The sequence below is a fragment of the Cyphomyrmex costatus genome, unplaced genomic scaffold (genome assembly GCF_001594065.2).
Source record: "Cyphomyrmex costatus isolate MS0001 unplaced genomic scaffold, Ccosl1.0 scaffold565, whole genome shotgun sequence".
Classification (NCBI taxonomy): domain Eukaryota; kingdom Metazoa; phylum Arthropoda; class Insecta; order Hymenoptera; family Formicidae; genus Cyphomyrmex; species Cyphomyrmex costatus.
The window spans coordinates 302,658-319,723 of NW_017279836.1; the positions used below are offsets into that span (position 1 = coordinate 302,658).

At 31.5% G+C, this 17,066-nt stretch overlaps 1 protein-coding gene across 1 annotated transcript; it reads left to right on the forward strand.

The window, feature by feature from the left end:
• Nucleotides 1-3,725: 3,725 nt before the first annotated feature.
• LOC108779191 (putative sodium-dependent multivitamin transporter) lies at nt 3,726-16,022 on the forward strand. Its single transcript, XM_018546556.1, has 9 exons — nt 3,726-3,845; nt 3,961-4,182; nt 4,253-4,593; nt 4,683-4,802; nt 5,494-5,711; nt 5,988-6,205; nt 6,696-6,943; nt 14,271-14,556; nt 15,705-16,022. The coding sequence occupies exons 1-9, from the start codon at nt 3,726-3,728 to the stop codon at nt 16,020-16,022; spliced, it is 2,091 nt and encodes a 696-aa protein (XP_018402058.1).
• The last annotated feature ends 1,044 nt before the right edge of the window (nt 16,023-17,066 follow it).

A 17,066-nucleotide genomic window follows, 5' to 3' on the forward strand; every position in this document is an offset into this window, starting at 1 on the left:
GGGCACACGACTTCTACGATTATACTGTTGCTATGATAGTACTGTCGGGGCAGACCTCTGTCGACGGTGTGGGTGCGGGGGGGTGGTCGAAGACCACCCTCTTGCACCCGCCCATGTGTGTGTGTGTGTCTATGCATACGACTTCTATAATTATACTGTTACACGTGGGGCGGAACTCACTGTATCCACGTATACACTTTACAACGTGGAAATAAAACGTCATTCTTTAAACTTTTTTTTGAGAAAAATCGCTTCACGATGAAAGTCTAAAAGTGTAAAGAATAACGTTTTATTTCTGCAACTTCATTCAAACATTTTTGGCACTAAACTTTTTTGTCGGTGAAAATCCTTTTAAGGACATTCATTTGACGTCATTTAGAGTATTTCTGCCAAGTTTCATGATAATCGGGAGCGTGTGTGTGTAAAATATCAAGTAATTGACTCATAATCGTTATATAACGAATGGAACACACACACACGTGCGGGTGCAAGGGAGTGGCCTTCGGCCCCCCCCCCGCACCACTCTGTCGGTGGAGATTTGCCCCAACAGTACAATCACAGCAATAGTACAATCGTAGATGTCGTGTGCCCCTATGCGGGGGAGGGAGGTGGGTGAAAGTTACTTCGCGTGGAAAGTTCAACGTTTCTGAACAGGGAAAGATATAGAATAGTACTTCATATCATACATGTATAGCATACGTTAAAACTATGATTGTTAATAACTTTTTAACGAAGGACGAGCAGCAGCTAAAACCTGTTGAGGGTTACTCAGGGTCATGACCTTGACAACATATGTCAAGGTCACAGTCATTGGAGGGAGGTTCCCTGATCGAGACATTTACTATTTTAAAACTATGATTGTTAATAACTTTTTAACGAAGGACGAGCGACAGTTAAAACCTGTTGGAGATTACTCAGGGTCATAACCTTGACAACATAAGGTAAATGTACCAGTTCGTGGACACGACCCAATTGTTGGACAAATTGTGACAGTTTTAAATATTAAGCTTTTGATGATATGTGTTACTCTAAATAAATTTTTAAGCAATTTTTCATATTATTTAGAAATTAAGTATTATATAATTTATTCATATAAAAAATGATACTTTTGTAAAAAAAATTTCGTTTATGGACAATCGTCCATTTATTAGGACATTCACACATATGCGTGTATCAATTATTGGACATTCCTTAGCGTACCTATCTACTGCAAACATATTTTGTATATATTACATATAAAACTTTATATAAAACTTCACTAATTACAATTTCGATAAACTTTTTTGAACAATCTTGATTGATAAGTAAGTAAAATGCGATACTCTTCCATAATAAGAAAATTGCTTATTATTTGTCCAATAATTTTGTGGACACAGAGACACGTCACATTTTTTGTCCAATAATTAGGACATTTGAATCATATTATATTTATGACTAAATACAATTTATAATAAACGCAAATAACATATTTGATAATGGATTTAGTTTTAGAAAACATCCATTCTTACTAAGCATGTGTAATAAACTAAAATTTTAATGTTTCTAAAGTTTAAATAAATGATTTCGTCGTGCAATTCCTTAACTGTCCAATAACCGATACATTTACCTTATATCAAGGTCAAAATCATTGGAGGGGGATCCCGACACGTTTACCATATTTTCATATGTACTTTTTTTTATGAACATTAGCCTACTTTTTCTAAAATAGTTTCTTTATTCATATATGATTCAAAACCATATGCTGTGTGCTGAAGTTATAAAAGTTTATCTGTTTGTAAAAAGTACTTCGGGTACATCATTTCAAAACAAGATAATAATGACTATTATATTTTTGGGGGAGGTGGGGGGTAATACATATATTACTATGAATAAAATATTGCGAAGAATATTACTACGTCGACCCGCCATCAGAGGTCTATAGATATTCGCAAGTACAGAGGTCTATAAATTCTCGCAAGTACTTTAATACGCGTATCTCTTTATATAGAATCTCAATTGAATAACCCTTACAGGCGTATAAGGTAGGCTTCTGCTACAATGCCTTACTGATGAGTCCAGTAGTGCAAGCTTGGACGAAACGCCATATTTAAGTAATATTCTTCGCAATATATTAAATTAATTTTCCTTCGTTTACTGATGATGGTCATATTAAAGGCCGAATCGTTTACTAATAATAATAAAAATTTCGTTTTAATATTCTACGAAATACATTATATTTTCGCTAAATCTATCCAGCGTCGTGGTATATGCTCATTTTTAATCCTTTGAAAAAAAATAATTTTTCAAAAATTCTAGAGTGGCTTTACCCCTTAAGTATTATATTTTTAATAATGTATAGAATTAACATTAATTTTAAATATTCAATACTAAAAACCGTTAATGTGAAAACATAACTAATACAAATACGAAGCCTATAACAGTCTAGCTTGGATCTTTTAATCGCTTACATATTGATTACCGCGGTACTATCACGAATTAAATTAAATTAATAATTAACTAATGTACGTAGTCCTCCCAAATTGCGCGCCGAACACTCCCGGCCGAGGTAATATTTTTCACAATAAGAATAATTTTTTCCAGATTTAGTATTTTCAGATTATTAGAGTTGCATTTCAAGACTGACGACTGTTCGGCACGCAATTTGGGGGGAACTACGTATATTAGTTAGTTATTAATTTAATGTAATTCGTGATAGTATCGCGGTAGTTTATATGTAAGCGATTAAAAGATCCAAGCTAGACTGTTATAGGCTTCGTATTTGCATTAGTTATGTTTTCACATTAAAAGTTTTTAGTATTGAATATTGTTTAAAATCAATGTTAATTCTATACATTATTAATAATAAAATACTTAAGGGGTAAGGCCACTATAGAATTTTAAAAAATTATTTTTTTTTTTTAGTTAAATGATGCTTTAAGATCTTAGAAATAAGGCACAAAGGTCACTTTTTTCAAACTGGCCGGAAAGATAACTTCTACAAATCTTGTCCGATTTACTTGAAATTTTAACTGTAGCTTCATAATTGCATTCTCTAGAGAAAGACACGGATTTTTTTTATGTTGTATACTTTTTTTTATATAAATAATTTTTCACCTATTTTTATCTTTTAAATATAAATTTTTATTGATTTTAAATATTATGACAATGATAACGCACGAATTTAAAAATACAAAAGGCCTATTTCTGTCTACAAGATTTATCAAATAAAATAATTTATTATAATTATAACTATTTACTGAATTAATCTTTGTTTTACTTAAATAAAAGGAAATGTATTGTTCATGTGTGAATTTGTATTCGAAAGTCTGTTATAATAGCGACCGGTCAACCATTGTAAGTTTTTTGTTTCATACTCGGAGTGACGCTAGCGGGCGTTGCGTGTATGAACTGATGAAGAAATCGTTGTATGTTTTAGAATAGAAGCGCTCGAACCGTCCATGAGACTAGACGTTACCTCAGTGATACTTTTAAATTTGTGATAATTTTGTTAAGTTCATTAAAATTGCCTAGAGCACTGTTCAGTTCACTCCAAAAAAAGGTATTTATTGTAATCCCCAACAGTTTACTTTACGATAATATGTCTTACACAACCAGATTCTAAAGTGACGTTTTAAATTAGTAAATATTTGTTTATTTCCATATTTGATCTATTATATTTACATTTTCTTAAAGTATAATGTATTTCTTCTAGGAAATATGACTTTTAATTTGATGTTTCAGACGAAATGGCAGGAAGTAACACCTTAGGGTGGTTTGACTATTTAGTTATAGCAGTGATGTTATGTATATGTGTCGGAATTGGTATTTATTATAGATTTAGTGGAGGACGTCAAAAAACTATGGAGGTAATTTTTATTGTTATTTTTTTCTTATTATAGTGAACCCCCTTGTTACAGAAAATAGAACAGAATTATTTTTTTCTTTAAATTTTATTGTAACAAAGACTAATACGTTTCGCAGGAGTACTTCATTGCAAATCGATCGATGAACGTATTACCAGTCGCCATTGCCATGGCGTCCTCTCACATATCTGCTCTTGCATTTCTTGGTTTGTCCGCTGAGATTTACACATACGGAACTCAAATTGTTGGACTAAACTTAGGGTATTTTTTGAGCATTCCGATTTTATGTTATGGATTCTTACCAGTATTCTTCAAGTTGCAAGCGACGAGTATTTATGAGGTAAATTTAATAAAATTTAATTTTGTAGCGGAAAATTTTCAATAGCATATTTCAAGGAATATTTTTTTAGTATTTAGGGAAGCGTTTCGGAGTACGAGTTAGAATAATGGCTAGTTTCGCTTATTGGATTCAACAAATTTTCTATTCAGGATTGATACTTTATGCTCCTTCTTTAGCTTTGGAGGCGACTACAGGAATCTCCAAGACTGTCAGCATTATTATTATTGGCTCTATATGTGCCTTCTATTCCAGTATAGGTGGTATTAAGGCTGTACTAATAACCGATGTGTTTCAAAGTTTGCTCATGTTTGCCGCCGTGATCTTAATTATTAGCATAGCCGCAAATGATGTCGGAGGATTACAACAGATCTGGGAAATTGCGCGGCAAGGGCAACGGCTTGAATTTGATAGGTATTACATTTATTTATCCAAATTAATTGTATGATCACCAAAACGACTTATAGATTCGTAGACACTAACTTTAATTTTATTCTTGTTAGCATCGATCTGGATCCAACAGTAAGACATACCTGGTGGTCTGTCACATTGGGTGGTATATGTATATTCTTAACACTTATGGGAGTGAATCAAGTTCATATACAACGTATAATGACTCTAAAGTAAATAATTTAAGTATTCTAAGAAATATTATAATCTTTTTAGGACCGTACTATTGATAAATAATAAACGAGAAGAAAGAAGCCCAATAACGGTCAAAGCTAGATCACAAAGCTTATTATTATTATGTAGTTCCTTTAATCGCGTGCCGAAATTTTTTCAGATTTACAACGCAACTCTAATGAACTACCGTAGTAATATCACTTAGTTAAATTGACAAACAATCTATCAATTTTTGTGATGCTTATAGCATCTTATTGGATCTTAATAATATGTTGAAAGATATATTAAAATCTAACGATGTAATGTTAAAGTAATGATAACTCAAAATCTGTGAAAAATAATATTGCGGTATTAATAAAACTTCGGCACGCGGTTAAAGGAACTACATACGCGGTATATAAAATTCACACATAATAATAATAAGCATTGTGATCTAGTTTTGTCCGTTATTAGGCTTCCTTTTTCTCGTTTATTGTTCAAGTATTCTAAAATTTAAGCAACACTGGATACTAATAAAAAATTATATACTAGAGCAATATTATTAATACTTTACTTCATATGTGGCACAATAACAAGTTAATCATATAATATTAATTTTTTATGTGATTACGTTATTAACAATATTTACTTTCAACAATACATTTTCTGATTATGCGCTTGAAAAAAAAGATTAATTTAATTTGGTTTCAGAAATATGCAAGCTGCACAAAGAACCGAATGGCTGTGCTGTTACATTATAATCCTTCTCTTATTCATAATTTACTTCTCAGGATTGGCAATATACAGCAAGTATTACAATTGCGATCCCTTCCTCGAGAAAAGAATTACTTCTCTTGATATGCTTATGCCACTGTACGTCATGGACTCGATGTCCAATATATCTGGTTTACCAGGACTCTTCGTTGCGGGTAATACTTCTGTCATCAATTAACATCTCATAGAAATTAAATGCTACAAATTATGATCATAAAAATACATATTTAATGGTATTAATATCTGTAATACTATTTCACGCCCAATTTTAAAGTCAGTTTTAAAATAAAAACGCATAGTGAATGTATTCACAATATTATTAATTACTCATTTTAGATTTTTTTTATGTCGTATATCTATTAGAACATTCTAAAGCGAAAGCGCTCAGTAAATATATTTACAATTTTGGATTGTCTTGTGTATTTTTCTAGGTATTTTTAGCGCAGGCCTTAGCACGATTTCTGCAGTGTTAAATTCTCTAGCAGCAGTAACGCTCGAAGATTATTTGAAACCTCTATATATAAAGTGCAGTGGAAATGAACTCTCTCCTGCAACATCAACCTCAATCGCTAAAATGCTCGCTTTTATATTCGGTATTATTTCCGTTATGCTGGCATTTTTAGTGCAATATTTGGATGGACTATTTCAGGTAATTACTATTTCTGACATTTATGCAGATTAAACGACACCGCGCCGATGACCTTGACCTTGACATATGTTGTCAAGATCATTCTGAGCAATTTTCCCTTAACGACTAGGTGGCGGTCGCTCACAGTTTCTAAGATATTTAGACTTAAAGGTATAATTTGTGTTGTAAATCTTTCTATTAGAAAATAAGAGAGAAGGAAATTCACCCCACCTCTCCCCCTGTCAAAGAACTTTCTACATGAAGTAAATCTCATCCCACCTTTTCTCTTCTAAGAAGAGCGGAGATTAGTAGAAAAATTTTGTACACATATTAAATCTTTAGGTCTAAATATCTCAGAAACTAGCCACCTAGTTATTAAGGCAAAGTTGTTTATAATCATTACTTTGACAACATATGTCAAGATCATCGACGCGCTGTTCCTTAAAATGCATAATTGTCCTATTTCTAAATCTAAAACTAATAGCGATAAAATATATTTCTCAAATTGTAGGTTTTCTTTACTCTTTCTGGAATAATTGGTGGCCCATTATTAGGTATTTTTACTCTTGGCATGAGCACAGAATCAGCGACAGAAGAAGGAGCAATAACCGGTGCTCTTATAACATTTTCATTTTTATTGTGGATTGCCTTTGGTCAGCCACGTCCGATACCGCCTAAATTGCCAACTACTATAGAAGGTTGTAATAATAATGTAAATATATCCGATTTGCAAATCACACGTACACACAGCTTCTTCAAGTAAGTGGTTCATCAAATAGTAGTTACATGGAAAGAACGGTTTTGCTGAAGAATATAAAAATTCAGGTACATTCAAATCTGAAAATAATTATGTTGGATCATCAAAATAATTATTTAAGACCCTCGATCTAGTTGCTATAGACATTCAAACTTTATATAATATATATTAAGTAATTTTTGATATAATCTATTTTTTTCTATATATTTTTTATATTTATGTTTTTTTATATTTATATTTTATTATTTTTTAAAATTTGAAATTAAATATATCTATATATTGTATTATTTTTAAATGAAATTTTACTTGACCCTTATATCGCCCTTTCTATTTGTATTAATTATTAAAATTATGTAGGATATACTTAAATATGATATAATAATATGTATATAATATATATATATTATATATATATATATATATATAATATATATATTATATATATATATATTATATACATATTATTATATCATATTTAAGTATATCCTACATAATTTTAATAATTAATACAAATAGAAAGGGCGATATAAGGGTCAAGTAAAATTTCATTTAAAAATAATACAATATATAGATATATTTAATTTCAAATTTTAAAAAATAATAAAATATAAATATAAAAAAACATAAATATAAAAAATATATAGAAAAAAATAGATTATATCAAAATTACTTAAAAATGACATGATGGACATTGCGTAACAAGTTTCGGCTCTCGGATTAAGCCCTCCTCAGACATTAAAAACGGCGGATAAAATCATTCGTCAGAAGATTGGTCGTACATTCTCTATTTTAATCATGCGAGTCTTCACAGAAAAATGACATTTTGGTTATACATGATTGAAAAGTCAATATAACAATATCTCTGAAATGATGATAAAAAACTTTCCTTTTAAATGTTAAACAAATTGTGTCAAAATTTCTAAAAGAAAACTCACCAATAGAATCGTGTTGGGGATTACAATAAATACACTCTTTTTTCTAGAGTGAACTGAACAGTGCTCCTTTAATAAACTTAACAAAAAATCACAATTTTAAATGTATCACTGAGATAACGTATGTCTAGTCTTATGGACGGTTCGAGCGCTTCTAACTTAAAAAACATACAACGATCTCTTCGTACACGCAACGCCCGCTAACGTCACTCCGAGCAAGAAACAAAACTTACAATTAAAGACCTATAATGAAAGATGCGCCAACCGCGAACGGCCCGTGATTGATCAGCCATTGCGTACTCGTGCCAACCTTACCTGCCTGACGCTGCCAAGCTAGGTGAGAAGATGAGAGCCTGTTACGTATATGGTTATAAAAATATGTAGGTAAAAATTGCGAAGTATGGTCTTGTTTTATGAAATATGTAATATTATGATAATGTAGAATTAGTTTATGTCTGTTTTATTTCATTTCAATATATTTAATTTTATAATCGTTAGTTTCAATATAAGGTTATACAGTTTATGTTTCTGTGTTGTCATTATCTTACATATACATATATTACTTTAACTTTTGTATATTAGAGTTCTGTAGAACTCTAAAATTAATATGAATATTGTATATCACATCATTGTCCTTTTTGATGTAGCATGAAATGGTCCGTGTATGCTAAAAATGACACTAATTGCTCAAATATATGAAAATTTATTAATCATCAATATTCAAATATATAAACATGTATAATTATTTTTTTATTTGTTATATTCAATCATATGTTCCTTCAAATGTATTGCCTTTTTCATTCGATTCATTTCGTAGGATTATTTTAATGCTCTTAAGTATTTTATTTTTCAATTTCAAACATCTGATGATTTCGGATGCGTACATTCCCTCTGTAGAGTTTGCAACATCTCTGATTCTTCTTCTGGTACTTCAACTCCACTTTGTTGACATGATCATTACGAAAGGGTTAGGTTACGTATGGGTACAAGATGTCGGACAGAAGTAGTGGTGGGGGACAGTTGGCGCATCTTTCATTATAGGTCTTTACTTACAATGGTTGACCGGTCGCTATTAGAACAGACTTTCGAATACAAATTCGTACAAATCGAACGATAATAATGTTAATTTAGTGTATCAGCATTACAAATATACGTCAATTGGATAAAATACAAAAAAAAAAGTTTGCACATTTTGGACATTGTGTAAATCGACTGATAACGTTGATTAACGGATGCAGACTGAGTCCACACATTATTAATAATTGAATTAAAATTATGTGTGCATTACATAATTTTAATTCAATTATTAATATGTGTGAACTCCTTATATTTCTATAAAACAAAAAAAAATTAAAATCGGCCAAAGAGGAGTCAACGCGGTAAGTCGTGCGCAAATTAAGAGAATAAATATTTACTAAAAAAACATAATACGTAATTATTTACATCAACAATTAAAATTTCTATAAATATAATTTAATATATAGTTTAATATTTCCGTTTGACGTTTCGGCTATACATTTTAGCCATTCTCAGCAGAACATTAACGATCAATCACATAGCGTCCAACAGAAAGCAATTATCGGCCAAAGTAGTTACAATGCTTATTGATAGCGAAATTATGTTATCTAAATATTAATAAAATTGTTAGAATAGTACATTGTATAACAGTGGAGGACATTTGTTTATTGCGCGGCCAGGCACGAGCGCACGAGCGAAACGAGTGCGTACGAGTACCCGTGCCGACCTATAAACAAATATGCCTCCACTTGCTACACATAGAATTTTTCATTACAAGTGCTCGTCGTAATATGCCTTATACAGCAACGTTTTTGCGCAGAAGAGTGGGATTAGAGAAATAACTCAACGGCTTGAGGTATCAAGCGACGCGGTAGCGTCGCGACGCCAAGTGCATAAAATAAAAATATAACCGTTTGACATGATGACATGATACTTGATGTGTGTATATGTTCATGCGATGTCAAATTCACAACGCTACCACTAGCTTTATCTCGAGTTTTCACATCTTGAAACTTTAGATTAAAATTACTCAGAATTTAAAAGCACAATCAAAAATCTAAAAATACTTTTATTATATAATGTCATCGGTATCTTTCGATTGCGACCAGTCCGAATAAAATTGGTGCAGCCGATACCGAGATCTAGAGACCGAGTCCCGAAAAGGGTACGTTTCAGTTATGTTCAGACGTACGTGTGACACATACATGTATTTTTCAATCGTACGTGTGACACATACATGTAATTGTAATTCAACTGCTTTACTTGAAAAGACTAGTATAACAACGACCAAACGTGTACTTATTATTCAATTATTATTATTTAAAGTTAATAATGAAGAAGTTATAAAGATTACAAATCTTAATATTAAATCCATACCTTCGTCAAAAATTTGTATCGGTGATAATATTTATAAAGTTAATAGTGCGATTCTTCATCATGGTAAAAATATAGACGAAGGACATTACACAAATTTATTGCGAGCTAAAGGTACAAAATGGACATCCATAAATGATTTAAAAGTTGAAGTATGTAAGTGGCCACGAAATGCAAAGAGCGCGTATATATTTTTCTTAGAACAAATCTAAATTAAGTACAAATAAACTTAAGTATAATTAAGTGTCAATAAATACAATACGAGTACATCTTTAATATTAAATAAATAGAAATTTACAAAATAACTATTTTAGAAACAGAATCTGTATTTATTTTTAGAGGATTTAAATTTCCTACATTATTATCACGTTTTCATAATTAACAAAAAGCAGTGAAATCCCAAAAAAAACCTTTTTTTAAAAAAAGAAAAAAACATACGCCAAGTGCATATAAAAGATACTGAACTTCTTGATCAAAAACAGATATGAGATAAATATAATTGACCAAGTGTATTCTTCATTACGCCAGTCACATAAGACAGACCGAAAGTGACTATAATTGTCAACTGGATTATAGTGAAGAAAAAACTTGGCGTGCCCGGGTCGCATTAAAACGCAATATTCTAGAACCTTGGTTCTATCGCAATATTCTGCAGTATACACAATATATGCGAAAACAATTCAACAAAGAAAAGATGTTAATAATTGCTTACTGAACATATTATAATACTTAGTTGTGAATATATTTTCATGTCCCACAAATTATATCACTATATAGTGAATGATGATACTAATTATATCACTATATTATACGTGTATATTATACGTATATATTATACGTATATATCTGTATACATATGTCTGTTATTTTTATATTTTAATTTATAATGCAAATACTATGTTGAAATAATGTTTTCACTGAATACTGTTTACAATTAATGCGACCCGGGCACGCCAAGTTTTTTCTTCACTATAATCCAGTTGACAATTATAGTCACTTTCGGTCTGTCTTATGTGACTGGCGTAATGAAGAATACACTTGGTCAATTATATTTATCTCATATCTGTTTTTGATCAAGAAGTTCAGTATTTTTTATATGCACTTGGCGTATGTTTTTTTCTTTTTTTAAAAAAAGGTTTTTTTATGGGATTGGCTATTTACCGCACGCAAAATCGTTAAGGTATAGGGCACATTACGTGCATGCGTGATGAAAAAATATTTAAATTAATTAACGTAATCGATCAAAACTTATGCTTACCAAATAGAACCATGATACAAAACAGGAAAAAACTTAGTCACTAAAATTTCATCTCAAATAATAAATTAAAATAAATGTAGAATAATCTCGTCAATTTACATAGATCTTAAACAAGAATAACGTTTAAACGCTGTCATGTTCTGATTGACTCTAAATACGATACGAAAATGACAAAACGCCAAAACACACAGAATTTGTTTACAATTTTTAAAAAATATCTATGTAAGTGCGGTCTAAGCCGTTGCAATCATTTTGTACATTGAGACCGTTCTTTTAGCTCTTAATATGTATGTTTTCCGCAATAATACGCTCGTTATAAAACCTCTTCACATCCAAAATTCTCACTTTATCCCAATCAAAATCGTAATTATGCATTCTATGATTTGAGACAAAGCACCTGATGTTCTGTGTATATTATTATGATGTTCTTTTATTCTCGTTTTCAGTTTTCTACCCTTCTGACCTACATAAGATGCATCACAATCATTGCAATTTATTTTGTAAACAACGTTTTTTTTTTTGTTCATTAGCAAGACTATCCTTATGTACTTTAATGAATCTATTTAATTTAATATTAAGACTGAAAAAAGAAACTTTTAACTCATTCCCATTAATAATGTTTTTAAATTTATCAGATATCTCCTGAATATAAGGAATTGTGAACCATTTAAACTTTTTCTTGCTGACAAGAACGTCATTTTTAATTGTTGTATGTTTTGGTTTTTTTTATTAAGAATGCAATCCTTTCAGTAATTGTCTTAAAAATATAATTTAAAGGATAATCAATCAAAATATTAATAATTTTAGTCAAATTTTCTTTGTGAAATTGTGGATGCGAAAAAGATGAAATATTTTGTCTACTAAACCCAATATAACTCCCTTTTTTAAGACATTAAATGTTAAGAATAAAAATTCAAAAATCTCTTCGAGAAGGTTTCTGAAACTAGTCAAATTCAAAAAAATCTTTTTCTATAAATATAGTGACATCCAAAAAATTAATAATATCATCTCCTCTTTCTATGGTGAATTGTAATCTTGGATGATAAGAATTAAATAATTTTAAAATGTTATCCCATTCAAAAGAAGGGAGATAAATGACAATATCATCAACGTACCTGTAATAAAAGTAACTGAGAATTTTAATTTTCTCAACACCCAATTCTCTAGATCCTGCATAATTAAATCAGCCACTACTAGTGATAATGGTGACCCCATAGGAATACCAAATTTTTGTCTATAAAATTGAGCATCAAAAGTAAAAAAGATTGAATCGGAAACATTAAACATCAATTTAATTATAAAAATTTTAATCGTTGATGTAATTACGTATTATATGTTTTAGTAAATATTTATTCTATTAATTTGCGCACTTACCCCGCTGACTCCTATTCTCGGTCTGTTACAGTTTTTCAGATATTAAGCGTTGAAGTTATTTTTTAACAGTAGTAAAGGTAAAAGTACCTATTAGGCGAACCCCCCAATGACCTTGACCTTGACATATGTTGTCAAGGTCATAACCCTGAGTAACCTTCAACAGGTTTTAGCCGTCGCTCGTCCTTCGTTAAAAAGTTATTAACAATCATAGTTTTTAAATTAACGTATGATATACGTGTATGATATTAAGTACTATTCTACACACCTTTCCCTGTTTAGGAACGTTAAACTTTCCACGCGAAGTAACTTTCACCCTCCTCCCCCCCTGCCAAGGGGCACACGACTTCCATGATTGTACAGTTGGGGGAGACCTCTATCGACGGGGCGGGTGCGGGAGGGGGGCGGTCCGTAGATCCGCCTCCTTGCACCCCTCCCCTCGTGTGCGTGCGTGCGTGCGTGCGTGCGTGCGTGCGTGCGTGCGTGCGTGCGTGTGTTACAAAATAAGATGTTATTTGATGTTTCACACACATACACACACACACTGGGAGGTGCAAAGGAACGGACCTACGGCCCGCCCCCCTCTCGCACTCGGCCCGTCGGTTGAGGTCTCCTCCAACAGTACATTTATAGCAACAGTAAAATCATAGAAGACGTGTGGGAGGGGGTGAAAGTTACCTCGCTTGGAAAGTTCACTACTGTTAAAAAGAATAGTCTGGACTATTGAATACGCATAGTATTAGCTATTGATAGTATACAATAGTCCAGAATATTGAGTCTGAATATCTCAAAAATTATGAGAGTCCGCCACCTAGTTGTTAAGGCAAAGTTACTCAGAATCATGACTTTGACAACATATGTCATCGGAGCTGGGTCCCCTAAAGTGAACATTTACTCCATTATTCTAAAATCTATGCTTCTTAAAACATTTGATTATATTCACTCTTCCTTTACATTCAATTCACATTTCTTCTTATCTTACATTATTTACGGCAAGGACTGTAACAATTATCCACTGCTTATCATAGGGACTTCTGCGAACGGAGTTTATTTTTATTCTTTTTCTAATGCTGTGATTGGCTTTGCGTAATTGATGCATGTGCAATTGATATACATCGTGCTCAAACAGTAAAATTTCGACAATAATATTAATCATAATGTAATTAAATTTGATATCAATATTATATCAATAAAAATTGAGCTTGAAATTATAAATATGAAAATATGCAGATAATAAAGTATTAAAAATTTCTAAGTGCATTTAATTTATATAGTATATATATATATTATATATATTAATTCAATTAAACCGTTCGTTCCATATATATGTATACATACAAGAAATTAATGTAACAAACTGTCGCATCCTTTTTTCAGAAGTACTGACGACAGATCGTACTTTTATTTATACCGCATTTCATACATGTGGTACTCTCCCCTTGGATTATTAATGACGTTTATACTCGGACTTTTCGTCAGTAATCTGTCTCGTTTATTCATCAAGAATCAAAATGGCGAGTTAGACACCAATTTATTTTTTCCTATAATAGCGCGGCGTATGCGTTATAGACGACGTAATAATATAAAGAATAAAGGAAATTCTCCGCTAAACAGAAGATATTCTCTTAGTGACGTAATCCATGGAAAAGATGATACCGCCGATGTTCGTGCATTGGCTGCTGATACAGCCCTTATATGAAGGGTCGAAATAAATGTGCCACAATTTAATTAATTTGCCGATAACTTTCTTTATTTAAACAACTTGTCAGAATTTAAACAGTCTTGTGACGCGGTAATTTGCGTCATAAGGGGGCATATATTATACATTTGTCGGTTCCCCAAAAAAATCGATTTTTTTTAAATGCATTTTTCGACAGTTTAAACCTTCAAGAATATTGTCCTAAAACCTTTTTTTTTTTAAATTCCAATAAATTAAGAAGTTACAACACGTTTTGTCGGGCTGTGCACAGGCGTGCGCTTGCCCTTTCTAAAACGGCGCGCCGCGACGGTAGCAGAATCGAAACCATATATTTTTCTATTTACAATATAACTTTCCTTTGAAATTGAAATAGTACTTCAAAAAACGGTCTTGCCGATATTTCACGAAGTTACACAAACATAAATGAAGATGCATCGAATCTTAAAATTTTATACAAAATTTGTGAAGTTGCACGGTACGAATTAAAAATTATGCACAAATGCCATTTGTATCTTTCGAAAGAGTGAATCTTCACCTATAATTTGCTTTTTGAGCTGTTTTTTTCACCGAGTTAATATTTAACGTTGAAGCAGAAACATTTGCAACATATCGTTGACTTCTTCCGTTATTTATTAGCGTTACAACCGACTATTGCAGAATCTAACGGCATTGTCGCAGAATTTACATATTCTGACACGTCAAAAGGCTGCGAATTTTCTGAAATTGCGAATAGAGTGAACATCGATGGGTATCACTCGCATTCGTACAGAGTGAACATCGACGAATGCGATATACATATGCGGTCATACATAAAAAAATTATTTAATTTATTATCGTACTCCTATTTGTTTTCATATTTCGGGTACATGTAATCATGATAATAATCTAACTGCTAAAGGCGCTTAGCGGGGAGCACAGGCTTTTCCGTAACGCATAATGCGTAAGACATAGTGCATAGCGTAACGCGCAGCAACGCACAAGCTTGTGTTAAGCCATGACATAAACGTATCTCTGCGTGGTTTAACCTCTTTTTGTCAGCTCGTCAGGTAAAGTGGACTAAATCGAATGAAAAAGTCCTTATTTTGTAATTTTTGCTATTTTTTTTAATTAAGGAGCAAGTGAAAGGAAAACAACATTTGGGAGTACAGGCCTACGCCGAGGCTTTACTCATCATTCCGAAAACTCTCGCCGTTAATAGTGGATTTGATCCGCAAGACACAATCGTTAAGTTATTTGAGGAAAGTTCTGCTTTAAGAGAACCAGTAGGATTGGATCTGTCTACAGGGAAAGCTTTAAAACCCGCAGATGCTGGCGTTTATGACAATTATAACGTAAAAAAACAAATCATCAATTCTTGCACAATAATCGCCAGTAATCTCCTTCTGGTTGATGAAATAATGAGAGCAGGATTATCTTCTCTAAAGAGTTAAATTATAATATAATTCTTATGGAATTAAAAGTTTAATGACCACTAATAGTTTTTTTACGAAGTAATTCAAATTATTGGATTTATTACATCTATTTCGCATTGTATCTGTTAACCAAATCCGTCACTTGATCTCTTGCTTTTAATTTAAATGTTTAATAACAAGATAATAAATTTCCACTGTAACAGATGTTTGCGTTATTTGTGTTGAGCTTTTCATCAACCCATTTTTGCTTTATTATTGTTTATATATTTTTGTATTTTTAGGTATACATATTTTAAATTTATCTATACTTGGACATCACATGAATTTCCACAAATATGGATGATGAAGACATATTTATTTTGTCAGTTTTGCAATTATGTTTATTGATCTTATTATAAAGAAGAGAGAGAAGCAAAAGATGGTTAAATCGAAGGTGGTGGGTGAGACCTATTAATGTTGAGCGACCTTTATATGGGGATTTTCAGCACCTCTTCCAGGAATTGAAATATAGTGATCCTGATATATTTTATCGATATGTAAGGATAAAAAAGGAAATTTTTTATCTTCTATTAGAGATGACAAGGCCTTTTTTGACTAAACGTGCTTTTAGTCCAGAACAACGTATTTATTGCTTATGTTTTATATAATTAAAGAGTAAAATGTACGTACGTGATTTGAACAAAGTGTTCATGCACTAAATTTTTTTAACAAAATTAAAAAAAAATTTGATAAATATAATCTTAATGGCTATACTCTAGATATCTCTATACATTATAAGATTATACTTATCAAATTTCTTTGTGATTTTTTATCCACATCACGTATGTAAAGCATTATTTTTACAAATGTTTCATGACTATACTTCGTGTTCTTCTAAAATAAAGACTTTTGTTAAAGATATTTAGCCACTGGAGATCAAATACTATCCATTGCACTAGCTTATACATATATATATACATTTAAGTTTTTGACCTTTATTCTTCTACTAGAAGATAGAATTCTCTGTTATATTTTTTTATATTTACTGCAAAAATCTGCATATAATATTGTATAAGTATAAAA

What these genes read in the sequence shown, in the direction of transcription:
- LOC108779191 (XM_018546556.1), top strand. Translation starts at nt 3,726, where the DNA reads ATGGCAGGAAGTAACACCTTAGGGTGGTTTGACTATTTAGTTATAGCA. An exon ending in CAACGGCTTGAATTTGATAG is followed by an intron (nt 4,594 to 4,682) that starts GTATTACATTTA and finishes TATTCTTGTTAG; the next exon opens with CATCGATCTGGATCCAACAG. An exon ending in ACCAGGACTCTTCGTTGCGG is followed by an intron (nt 5,712 to 5,987) that starts GTAATACTTCTG and finishes GTATTTTTCTAG; the next exon opens with GTATTTTTAGCGCAGGCCTT.